This window comes from Dermacentor albipictus, chromosome 4 (genome assembly GCF_038994185.2).
Source record: "Dermacentor albipictus isolate Rhodes 1998 colony chromosome 4, USDA_Dalb.pri_finalv2, whole genome shotgun sequence".
NCBI lineage: Eukaryota > Metazoa > Arthropoda > Arachnida > Ixodida > Ixodidae > Dermacentor > Dermacentor albipictus.
The window spans coordinates 145,738,222-145,751,000 of NC_091824.1; the positions used below are offsets into that span (position 1 = coordinate 145,738,222).

The window sequence follows — 12,779 nt, forward strand, 5'->3', positions numbered from 1 at the left end:
ACAGCTGTGCGATCATGCTCTCAGAAAAATGTTTTTGTTTCTTCATCGCCCGCCAATTCGAGTCGCCGAAAGATTGCTGAACGAGCTAGCGCTCAAGAAAAGGTCATCCTGCATAATATAGATTTTTCGTCATCATTTACTTGTAATCCGCGAGCTTCTTTATTGTTTGCGCATTTCAGGTACTTCTCCCAAAGGCGCATTTCAGGCACTTCTCTTGAGGCAGCTAGGATAACCTCAGAATAGCTATTCAGTAGCGTTTCGTTTTTTTTTCTCACTGCATATAAGCTCACTATGATTTTTCTCTAGGGACATTCACGCTGAAAGCCTGAAGAAAACGAATAACAGCGCTGAACAACGGGATGTCACTGAGATAGAGGAAGCCTTGGCTGAGTCACATCCCGTTATTCAGCGCTGTTACTCGTTTTCTTGAGACATGTATACTCACGAGCCCAAGTTAGCACGTTACTGCGGGAAGCTAGAAATAGGAAAACAGAATGATTAAATTGAGACGAAATATTTCCCAATATATCAGCCACACTCCATACCGCATGAAGAAATAGATATTGAATTGACAAGTTTTCTAATACCTGTCTGCGGCCTAGTGGTCTGTCTATACTTAAGAAGTTGTGCCGCACGATCGAGTAGCCTTGGCGTCAACTCATCTTTTTTTTCTGACAACAACACTTCTTAGAGATGTCGGGTAAAGTGACGCGACAGGTTACCGGCCACAAGCAAAAAAAAAATGGCTCGGTAGAACACTTACAAAAAAAAATCCAATTCCTTGCGCTAACCTCGGTTCAAAAGTACCTCATGGATATACTTTGCAGAACGAGATAAACGTGGAAAGAAAGCAAAAAGCGAGACCACAAAAGGGTTTTCTGCGCTTCTTTAAGGACCCCTCGATACACCTTATTTTACTTTTAGCTCTGCCGAAAAGAAGGTTTCCATACCGCAAAAAAGCCAAGGAAGCTGTAAGGAACAGCCTTCCAAAGAAACCGCAGGATCTTAGTAATAGGAAACGACATCTCAGAAAGAGACGAGTAAGGAAAAAAAGGAACACACTTAATCGAGGACTGGTGTCTTCCTGGTGTCGTGTGCACGTTTACAGCACTACGCTTTCGTGCTCTCGCGTTCATAGCAGCCACTTTGGCTGGCGCACATTAAAGAGCCAACAGAGTGGGGTTTCCGTGACAGAGACCTGTGGTTCCGCTACGGAGCCACAAAGGCACAGGAGAAGAAATGTCATTTGCGCAAAGGTTCGCGTTTAACTCGTATCCCGATTGCCTCTGATATTGTGTCATGACCAGCCTTTCCATGCGCTCCTTGTCCTCTTCTTCACTTTGTCCACATTTGCACACGTCACCTGTTTTTGAAAGTTTTGTCCAACAGTTGCAAGAAATAAACCACGAACATTAAGATACGGATAAATTGAACCCTCTGCTTACCCTGTTCATTTCAGACGACAGAGCAATGCTACAAAGCACCGCTTTACCATGTTTTGAGTAATGTTTGATGCACCGTGGTTCGTCAGCAGTACTGGATAAAGGGTTTTTTTTTTCCTTCTCGTAATGCCTGCTGCCAGTAATTCACTTGCGAACGGAATTTGAGCTGATGAATAAACAGATTGAAGGGGAAGCGCAATATGACGAAGACAGAAGCCTAATAATTAAAATTTGTTTGAAAAAACGTGAAATGAGTGACAGTACACCAAGTGGAAATTTAATTACTGGTAATTAAAAGGACTGCCTAAAACATGCAGATAGTATGGTGTCACATTGCTTACTGTTTTTCACATAAGTCTGAAATACCTGTGAATAAAATTAATTATTTTTCCGTTATTTAGTGAGAGCGCATAATAATTTGCAACTGAATGTGATAAATTCCACTGGAAGAAATCATTGGCAATGGCTGTCGTGGCACAGTTCGATAACGGAATTGTAGATTGGCTCATTGGTATAATGAATGAATCAGTCAATGAATAAAGAAATAAAATATTGCTCTAATGATGTCTGAACACAAATGAATTACTGAACAAAATAATTATTCTATGACCAGACCAACAAAGAAAGGAAAGAGTAAATAGAAGAATAGCGGAGCAAATCTTTCATGTTAGTCGCACTGCGATAAGCTCTATGTATTTCTCTTTATGCACAGATATCATACGAAGTGACTGAGCATGTATGCCACACTCACTAGTACATGGTTGCAGCACTGACTAAGACTGGAACATTTCTTTAACTTAATCTCGAGTACCCCATCAGGTATTTCCCTAGCCTAACTTTACCAGTTCTCGTTAACTTCTCTATGACATTCTAGTGTTTGGAATATATTAGAAACAATTATTGAAATATTAGTATTCTTTAACTACCTAAAAAAGCCTCTACCCAAAGAAACACTGTTTGCAGAAAGTTTTTGTCCCATTTAGTAAATATAATGATCACTTAGCTGAAACTAAATAAAAGCAAACACAGGCGTCCTCTATATTGCTGAGTTTCTAAATTAAACATTAGTAAGGATTTAATATCAACAGCAGGCCTGTACATAACAAGAGCAGAAAATTAGACGTTCTCGTTCTTTCTACAAATGAGAGAAAATCAGGAGGTATTTACCACAGAAAAGCGAGAATGAATTGTGACTCAGCGACCACGTGATGTACTTTGCTTTCTATTACGCCATGCTGAAGGCACAATGTGGGTAGCGCGGATCCAGGCGCCCGCACTACCACCCAGAGTAAAACGTAGCCCTCCTTGGTTGCTTCCCGTTTCTTTGGTTTACTTTTGCCCAGCGCAACCTTCAGCCGGTGCCCGTCGGCAAAACCGCATCAACGGACGGTTGTTCCACTTCCAGACCTTCCGGCTTTCATGTGGCCGAACAAGAGCGACTTGGTCCCAGTAATCACGAAATGGCCTTTCCCCCTTCGGCAAACAGGGACAACGCTAACGCTAAACCGAGTTTATGTTCGTCTCCTGGCGTTGGCCTGCAGTTGACTGTTGCACCATGGCTGTGTTTGTCTGTTTGCCCACGTCGCGTCTCCACACAAGGGCAAGCAAAACAAGCACTCAATTGTTCGCTGACAGGAACCTGCACTGCCTACTCGCCGACCTGCTTTCAGTGACCGAGCCTGAGAGAGAACCACTGAGTTGACACTGCGGATGTTGCCCAGAAAGAGCCGCTTGTCGATCGCAGAAGGCCCAGGAAGTCCGGTAACGTATATACCCGCAAACATCGTCAATACTGTGCGAGTGAGTTTGTATTTTGAGCGCTGGACTTTCCCAAACAATTTCAGCGGTTTCTCTTGTGCTTGTACACATTCGACAATGTTACAAACTGAAATCGGTCACGTAGCAGTTTTATATACAAATGATCAAGTTTCTAATATTTAATGTCCCCGAAAAATCACTTCAATATAATTCACGCAAACATTTCTTGGTCCACAAAACCCAGTGTTGCAGTAAAAAATCGCATGTGAAAGCCATCTGTATTGACAGCATTTCCTTGATTTGTAAAGCAACCTGCATTTTCAATCTGTATTCGTCGCATGAACTTAATATTATTCATTCACCTTAAGGCGCTGTGTCTTTGCTGCCTGCTTAGGAGCACCTGTGGAATTTGAATGGGCAAGAGAACGCGAAACGCAAGGTACGGGAAGGTTTATTCTAAAATAAGCCGCATGGTTGTTCATTGCGTCCATAATAACTTTCGCAACATTTAAACGAAGAAATTAATAAAGTACACCCGGCACAAAAGGGCTCCTTTATAATGAGAACATGTCGTCTATCGTGCTGCTCGTAACTTATTCGAAGTGGTTGCCTCTTCATATTGTGTTAAGACTGTAAAAAAAATGATAAGTACCGTAGGTTATTCTCTCTAATGGGCACAAAACAACAGAGCTTAAAACATGGAATATAAACTGAAAGCATCGTCAGAAATTTACACAAATCATTGCGCGTTATGAGATCACTTATAACGTGAGCGTGCTGCCAAAAGAAAAATTTATACGGAATACTGAGCCGAAGATCACCGTACTGACATCATTCCATTCGCCACTTGTTATCGTCGATCATCACTTTCTCCCCTTTACCTTAGTGAGACATGAAACAGCTTCGAATCGTGCGTGCCACATATATTTAGACATTTAAAGGCCCGCCTGGCGCGAGGGAGGGCGGACATTTTTTTTTCTATTTCTTTCTTGAGATGGTGGAAAGGCCACCAAGCATAGTTATGAACAAGAATCCGCGCCTTCCATGGGCTTCATGACAATATGAACGTCTCTTGCTTGGTCCCTGTGGCGGCCGATACGACGGAGCGATACAATATTTAGACAGCATGACAGCCCTTGTGCATCTCTACGTGCCAAAAAATGCACGTAAAATTGTAGAAAACAACATGCAATACGCCGCAAGAAAAAGATTGTGCAAAAAGCAGATGTCCATAAAGCCAAGATTACTTTGACAATAGCATTCGTAGGTTAAAGGAGACTATTTGTAGATGTTATTATCGCACCTACATGCGTTCTGCAAAATGCGTAAATCAATGTTCCCACAAAAGGACAACGAAATCACGCAGGGACTAAGCAGCAAAGGCTAATAAAATACACAGTCACATTTGTAACAATTTTGGCACATTGGTGTGCACGTGATTGCACCTATAAACCAAATTAACAAAAAACTAGAATCCAAGAGGACGTATATGCGACTTCAATGTTCTCGAGGCAATAAAAAAGAATATTTCGCAGGATCACTCCGCTCTGAAAGCCGCTTTGCTTAAGTTATGCAGAGTAATCGAAGTGAAAAGAAATAAACTAGCAATTATCGGCTAAAAACTCACTTTGGAAGCAACGATGAAACGAACCGTAACGAGAACCGTCTAGACATTATAGTGTTGCTGCTTCAAGCGTAGTAGGCATGCAGAACTTAGCCAAAATCAGGTAAAAAAAAATCGGAACTGTCGCTTCGCACAGATTACAATAAAACATGCTCCAGCGCACTTCGAAAACTCATTGACATGCTATTCAAAAGACTCATTCTATAAGCCGTCCCCATAAAGTAAAAGGAAACGCCACTCAACTACTTCCACGCATGCGCACATGAATATAGTCGACAAAAGCGGACATTGAAAGGAAATGACAGGCGCGAGATTCTCTCAGGCCTGAATCGCACAACTTTCCATAGACCACGACACAGTCGATTTCCCGGGGTCTGCCTCCGCGCCATCTTTGCAGAACGCTGAATTTTGTGAGCTTATTTTTTTTTCTTCACTAGCTCCTGAATACATACCGCTGCTGTCTACATGCAATGCATGTTTCCATAAGAAACAACAAAAGATCATCGCATAAAAATAATATATTGGTTATGTCAAACCGCGATAATTCAGAACTAAATCGAACTAACCAGGAGAAAATGAACAGGTAGCTTGTCTTACGAAAGAAGGCTGTGTTGGTGTTGTACTAATTACCGCGTGTTTATCTTGATTCGCTAAACGTGAGGCAATCCCGCTATAAAATGCGCCATGTTTTAAGCGGAGAAGTAATTTCTGTGCACTCTGCACAGGCGCAAGGCGATGTGCAACACGAATGATGGACACGGGCTACAGGGCGGACGCACTAACTGTTGCCACCACAAGTAGTATCGCGAAGTTACAAATAAAACTCATTAACGCGTGTTAAGCAGCGCGTGCTACTGGATTCATACAACTGGAAAGAAGCGACGCGAGCGCGGAAATTCAAATTCGGAACGTGGCGAGAACGCGACCGGAACACACGCTCACGATCTCAATTTGTTCTTCGTATCTTATTAGTATTGCGAACGAACAGGTTTAATGAGAGATAAAGCGGAGAGGTTGGCCAGAGGCGGATGCCTCTGGTATTCTACTCCCCAAGAGAAACGGAATGCCATGGTGGTAGAGGCACAGGCATACTATCGTTAGTGTCCGAAGATAATAGTAACACAAAAAGTTATCTTGTGCATGTTTCAAAGTGATTACATGCTTTGATAGAAATATGAAATACAAACTGGGGTCTCATAGTCATAGACTGTATTGGGACCTCCGATCTAGTTTAGGTGGTGAGAGGAATTCCTGTGTACGCCTTTCTATATATAGACGTATATACTATATGTGTGGAAGTATATATTAGCCCTTAATGAAGGCGGCTGGTCAGTGGCAAAGAGCACGCTTACGAATGAAAACCTCTGTGAAAACCGTTGCCTTCTGTCTGTGCTGCCACAGTGAAAGAAGAATCTAAAATAAGCGTTGCACGTGTTAGGAAATGAGCTTTTAACCTTTAGGCTATAGCAGCTAATGCAACGGACGATATTCAGCACTATTCAGAAAGTCAGCACCCTAAACTGCATCGATGTTAGTAGCTGCGACTCTCCAGTTCAATAAAGCATGCCGTGTCTGGTTTATACCGTCATTCAGATAGGAAAACCAGCAATCTGCAGAGAGCCCATCCGTAATAAAGACGAGGAGGAATAGAAAATGCGTAGCAGAAATAAGCTGTGCTGAGTTATCCTAAATAGTTAACTACCAGTGTGAATTTTGAATTCCTATGATGTAAAAAAAAAAAAACAATCGCACCCGATTACATATACATCGCTGAAAAAAATCCTGCATTTATTATTTTCTCTGCATCTTCATTGGTTCAGCGAACGAACGCACCACGTCCAGGTGATCACTACTGCCTATCTGTGGAAACAGCAGGAAGACGTTTTCTTAGATCTAGAATGTTGTCACGGCTATGTACGCATAAAGTAGAAAACTTAGGTGTATCGTAGAAAGCCCTGTATAACGTGCTAGAACACAGCATATGTATGTCATTAACAAATATGTATCTAAAACGTAACAAAATTACTGCCCGCTAATTTCTGATAATAATTAGGAAGCTTTAATTCGGTAAATGCAATTGGGTAGGTATGATGAATACAGTCAGTGCTATATTGTGGCTTTAACATTTGAAGTTTGCATTTGTTCGTGCTGAAGGAGAAATGTCGGTAAGTCAGAAAGCCAATGAGCATGGTCAACGCGGCGTACATTTAGTTTGCTGCCCTATTTATACAGATGCAAGATAACAATATATGTGTCAAGAGAAAGATAACACTTTCTGCACCCGCAAGCAACAGAAGGTGGCTCGGGGGTGCACTAAAGTCTACAGAGTGTCGTGGAGAGTAGTAGCCGGAGAACTTTAGACCCTTGGTGATTCGTGGATGTAGGAAGCTTATCTCAAGAGAGATGATCCCAATTGAAGCAAAAAGAAACAGTGGTAACCACTCTAGAATGTAGTATTGGGGGCTTAAATTACAAAATAATAAACACGCATATACGTCGTTGAAATGAACAGCGTTTATTTAGATCTCTTTGCATGTAATTGCATCGTTCCCTTCCTGAACCTTTATTTGTTCGTGAAAATTTACTTCGCTGCTGAATGCGATCATGTGCAGTGAGCACACAATGAAAAAAAGAATATGCGCTCTGCAACGAATGCCGTGTGCTTGTAAGAACAAAAACTTGTTTTGTCAGCCAAGAATACCACAAGATCAAAAAGATATATATATATATACACGCGCCTATATCAGATAACAAGAACAGATCAAGGCTTCTTGGGACCAGTATATCCAATTGCGGCTTCCCCCGCTTCGGTGCCCCGGGGACCGCAATTTCCGCAAAATACAAAAAGAAGGGAACGCAGACGTCGATGCGAATGGAGCGAAGTGGTGACCGGCTCCTGTAAATCGAAGGTGAGCCCCGCGACGAAGACAAAATAGAGCGGGTTGGGCCCCAGCGAAAAAACCGCAGCAATCAGAGAGAGCCCTTCGCTCCGGAGGCATCCCACCGAGCGCCATCCGTGAAATCGACAGGCGAGTAATTTCCATTTATGACGCTGCCATACAGAACTCAACGATAGCTCCACGCCCTTTGACTCTGGTGAAAGGATCCTCACTTTCCTGCGCGCTTCTTTCATCGTAGTTCGTCGGCAATGCCGTCTACCTCCGTCGTCGTTCGCCTGCTACCTTCACCGCCTCGGCTTCAGCCCTCGCCGCACACACAGAGACGCGCAACCCTTCTTTCAGCATCACTTCTCGTTCGACGGCAACCCGCCATCTCCATACAAAGTGGAGCCTGCCGCCCCCGCCCGCCCGCCAGACGCCGTACTCAATCTGAAGAAGCGCGCGGAACTCCTCCTCTCAGCCGCCGCAAGAAAATTGAGATCCGCGAGCCTTTGGTGTCGATCGATCGCATCGAAGACCGCGCGGTGCGTGTCGTCTTCCCAATCTCGGACCCGCAGCTTCGTCTTCCCGTCACCAGTGTGCCTCTCACTGCGTCGTGCTCGACCTTTGTGCAAATCGACCACACGCCGCAGCCGCTTCACCTTCGCGTTGAGTATACTCTCGGGTAAAGTTGTGCGGGGACAGGTAGGTCGCTTTCACCTAATTTAGAAGAAGTCGCCCAGCTCTAAATATTGACACGTGTACTTATCTTTTTCGGGCAACCACGTTTCGCCGCCTAACAAATGTAATCGCACAGCGTGGGACGAGCCTGCATGTACCCGAAGTTTCTGGAAAGTTATCGATGCTTCTATCCGCTGTCTGTTGTCGCCGATCCTTATGTTTTCTGATTTCATCACCTGACGCGAATGGTGTAGAATATTGTCGAAGGCACGCGGGCCCGAAGAATTAGTCTGGAACATTCGATGACTGCTCTATAAAAGCCGACGCGCTTGACCCGCTGATCAGATTTCCGACGATCGCCGACCGCGTTCGCCGCTATCGTTGTGCTAGAAGTGTAGCCTGTTTTTGTGGGCACAGGTTCGCCCAATAAAAGCTAGTTTTGTATTCCACCGTATTGCTGTTTTCTTCACCGTCACTACTACGTGACAATATCCTTATAGAGTGTCGACTAGAGAGTCAAATGTGTGAATCCTCAAGTTGTCAAATGCGAAGACAAGAGCTGCAGTGCGAAGCTGACGTAGTGGAGGCGCTCTCAGGCATATTCCAGTTTTTTTCTGAGAACAATAAATGGCGGCAATAGCGGTGATGCCTCATGAAAGCTGTGATTCTCCATGATTTAAAAGGAGGCGGTCACCTAATAGTAAGTAAAGTTTGCATGACAGTTCAGGTCATTTGAAGCCTATGTCACTGCGAGTCACTATCACATGTATATACCGCATTGCCTTCTGTCTTAAGGCGTGAATGCCAGCGGTGAACATAATTGACGTCTGCAACTAGCACTCGTAATGGTTAATCTTATAAGACGCGCCACTTAAGCTTTATCCCGCGATTTCGCTCCAAGTGCAACTTGTTCGTTTCCGCACCTTAGAAATCGATCAATTTCATCGACACTTTGGCTGTGCATTGTTAAATATTTCCTTTCGAATTATTATACTAGCAGCATCATGCGCCGTCTGAAATAACAGCTGATGGCTGTTTATCAGATTTGACAACTTTCGACAGATGGCTGAGTCTGGAAAAATAATACTTCGAGTGGAGGTATTGTCCAAACTAACCTCCAATGCTCCTACCAGTTCAATAACAAGACCCAAAATTTGCGCTTTGTTCAACTTGGCTGGTTTTACGATGTCCTAAAGAATGGTAGATGTTCATGAGTGCGTGTTATTTAGATAATAGTGTTCTACTTATATCAAATGCGATTTTACCACCGTGGGTAGCTTTTGTTCATCACCCCTTTGTCATCATCTGTACAAATTATTACGCACAATCCTTCCCGTCGTTTGGGGCTTTCACTCACAGAAGAGCATACAGTCGATTTCAGACCGACCTTCGACTGACGCTTCACTAGCCGTCTAATTTCTTAAATGTTTAAAACCGCGTGTGCAAGTGCCCTTATTCAGTGCTGCACAACATTCTGATACACCAGACATTACTGTGCAGCACTGTACAGTAACTGAACAAGGCATGTGGAGGCTCCAGCGCCAGTTGAACGCACGCTAGGTCACTTTGCTTGGGCAGAGAAGCAACACAGGGCAGGAGCCTTAAAATGCTGCAAAAATCAAACCATATGCCTGCTGTAATAAGTTAAAACAAACACTTTCTTCATAATAGGAACTTACCCGTTTTCACACTTGCGGAAATAGCGCTTTGCCGCATAGCTGGGCATCACTGTCACTAGTATTGAAACCGACAAATTTTCACAATATTTTATTTTTAGTTATCTGATTTACAAAAGTTAGGAACTAGGAATCAGATGCATCTTTCGTTTGTTTAAATTTTTGTTTTACTCCAACTACTTGTAATAAAAATAGCTAATTATTATTTTCATTTTAGTTCCTGAGGCGTTTTTTTTTTTACGTTTCAGATAAGAATACTTAAAGCATGTCTCAGAAATTATTACTGTTGTGCATCGACTCAGAACACCTATGACCAGGCTATAATTTTGTGTCGCAGCAAGCGTTTCGACTACTACGTCATCAAATGAAATATAAAAACATAAAAGCAGCGAAAACACACACGTTTCAAGCGGTACCGAAAAACTTAAGCCCTTCGCTCACGTTGGGCTGAGCAAAAAAGTAAATTAGCTTGCTGCAGATTACGATTTCATGTCGTTTTTGTAACATAATTTGCACTGGGAATGCGGGCTTTGCTCCCGTCACGCTCAAAAGCAGTCTAAAAATACCTGTGTCTAGGTAACAAACCTTTCGTGTAAGGGAGGAAAAGTTTTTAATGATTCCGGTAATAGAACTAAATGCTTTGCGCACTATCCGAACAAGAGCCAACAGCATACAACCTCTGCTGTATTCGCTAAGGAAGTCTCAAATGAGCATTTGCATAGCCACCGCAAACGGAAGCAATAGCCTTGATGGTCTTCCCAAAGAACACAAGAACACCTTTAACATAAAAGCTCAACTCACTTATCAAGTTGCCGTGGACAAGCGGCGAAATTAAATGCACCAAGAAAAGCACATTCCACAAACTGTCCGAGAAACGGAAAAAATAACTTTGCAGCAGCAGCTCTTAGCTCACATTTCTGAGCAGTAAAAGTGGCTGTCTGAGTTTGGATCTGGGTGTGAACCCCTCACACATGTGAAAAAGCAGAGAGGTCTAAGTTCTTCAGGCTCGTTTCTTTCTGGTTCCTTCCTTTAAAGAGGAGTGGATTGCAATTCCATCTTCCCAGCCGTTAACATTTTAATAAAGTGAGTTTGGGATTTAAGCAACTGAGCCTTATAAGTGAAGACCTTTCACACGCATAGTGGAAACAGGAAGCGAAAAGTGAAGCCGCGGTTGTAAATCACCTGGATTTTGTAACGGTTAAAGGTTATCCCTTGAAACGAAAAAAAATATATATATTTTAGTTGAAGGCCAGAAGCTACCCTCCCTCGGATTGAATATAAAGTTTTCTACGGCACCTTTCTAGCTGAGATTTCTTCCAGTACTTACGTATTTCAGCTCCAGAAGAAGGGATCTGTTGATGTCTATCCTTGCCTTGTTCAATGGCTTAATTGCCACGAGGGTGTCCTGAGAAAACAATTCAGTTTCAGTACATGCAACGTGGACGTTATTTGGCTGTGCATTGCAAATAAGCTGTATTTTTATTTTTTTCTATAGCACTTAACTTGCTTTGTTACACGTATTACTGACATGGTTGTCAAGAAATAGATGCAGACTGTGGCAAAGTATTAACATTTAGGTGCTTTAATTCGCATTGCGTCACTGATTGCAATCTACCTAATGCAACTTTGACTGTGTCTGATCTCCACATAAATATATTAGAAAATTGTATTTGCAATAATGCATTAGAGGGTGCGCCTTGACCATTTTTTCCTTTTGTTTTACTCTCAAAATTTTCCCTGAAAACTGTGAGAAATTTCCAAATTATCTTTCAATTCCACGAGATATTGCCCGCAGCGTGCTCCCTGAAAAATATTTAATACATGCCTCTTAGTTGTGCTCCTTGAAACATATTCAATAACAAATCGTGCTTTCATAAAAACACTTCGTCCCACAATACAGAAAAGCATTCAGTTAAATTTTCTCAACCCACTGCAGCAAGAAAAAAAAACGTAAATTACACAATAATGTGCACGAGCGCCCAAACTCGACAGTAAGCGACGATTAAGCAGACACGCATGGCCCATTCACGGAGAGTAAAGCAGTGAAAACGATAGCGTGAACGAGTAGATCACGTCCTTGGTGATATTCGTGCAAATCGGCATGACGAGTACAGCTCAGGCTTGAAGGTTGATGAGTTAAAAAGAAATCGCCTTCGAACTAACGATCTATCGTGTGGCCTTTACTTGCATTCCAATTATACTACATGAGCTTCTTTAATAAATTTATAGTACTTACCTTGTAGTAGGCAGTTCGAATGAACATCTGTCTGTCATTTCGCAGTGCCAGCGTTTCTGACGACGTGCTGCTCTGCACAACATAAACATTCATGTTTTTCACTATGAAATATGCCCATGAACGTTACTGAAGTTGAGTTCATAGAATTCAGTTCTTACTTTCAACATACGTTTTCTTCTTGAAATGAAAACAATATTCTGGAGAGAAATATTATAGGAATGTCCAGAATGATGCCATTGCAAAAACTCAGAAATGTTCAGAATGTCTGGACTAAACGAAAGACGCCGGTTCATGTTGGCTCTTACAGAAATTAAGGTACAGACTTGACTAACACACATTTCACAGCAATTCATCTCAGCTCAAGTAAAGCGCCAGAATGTTTCTTATCTCGCATTCATGTTGCACATATGAAGCATGCAATTCGATCAAAATGTTACATTAGTTATGCCATCAGTCTCCGGAGGCAAATAAATTTCGATCCAT

General features: G+C 42.5%; 1 protein-coding gene across 1 annotated transcript in view; it reads right to left on the minus strand.

Annotated features, from left to right (window-relative positions):
• LOC135902177 (atrial natriuretic peptide receptor 1-like) overlaps positions 1–12,779 on the minus strand; it is a 243,877-nt gene that overhangs the window by 49,087 nt on the left and 182,011 nt on the right. The window contains exons 9-10 of the mRNA XM_065432127.1: positions 12,297–12,368; positions 11,388–11,465 (exon numbers count right to left, since the gene is read on the minus strand). Of these exons, the coding sequence (XP_065288199.1) occupies positions 11,388–11,465; positions 12,297–12,368 (150 nt within the window). The remainder of the gene's footprint in view (positions 1–11,387; positions 11,466–12,296; positions 12,369–12,779) is intronic.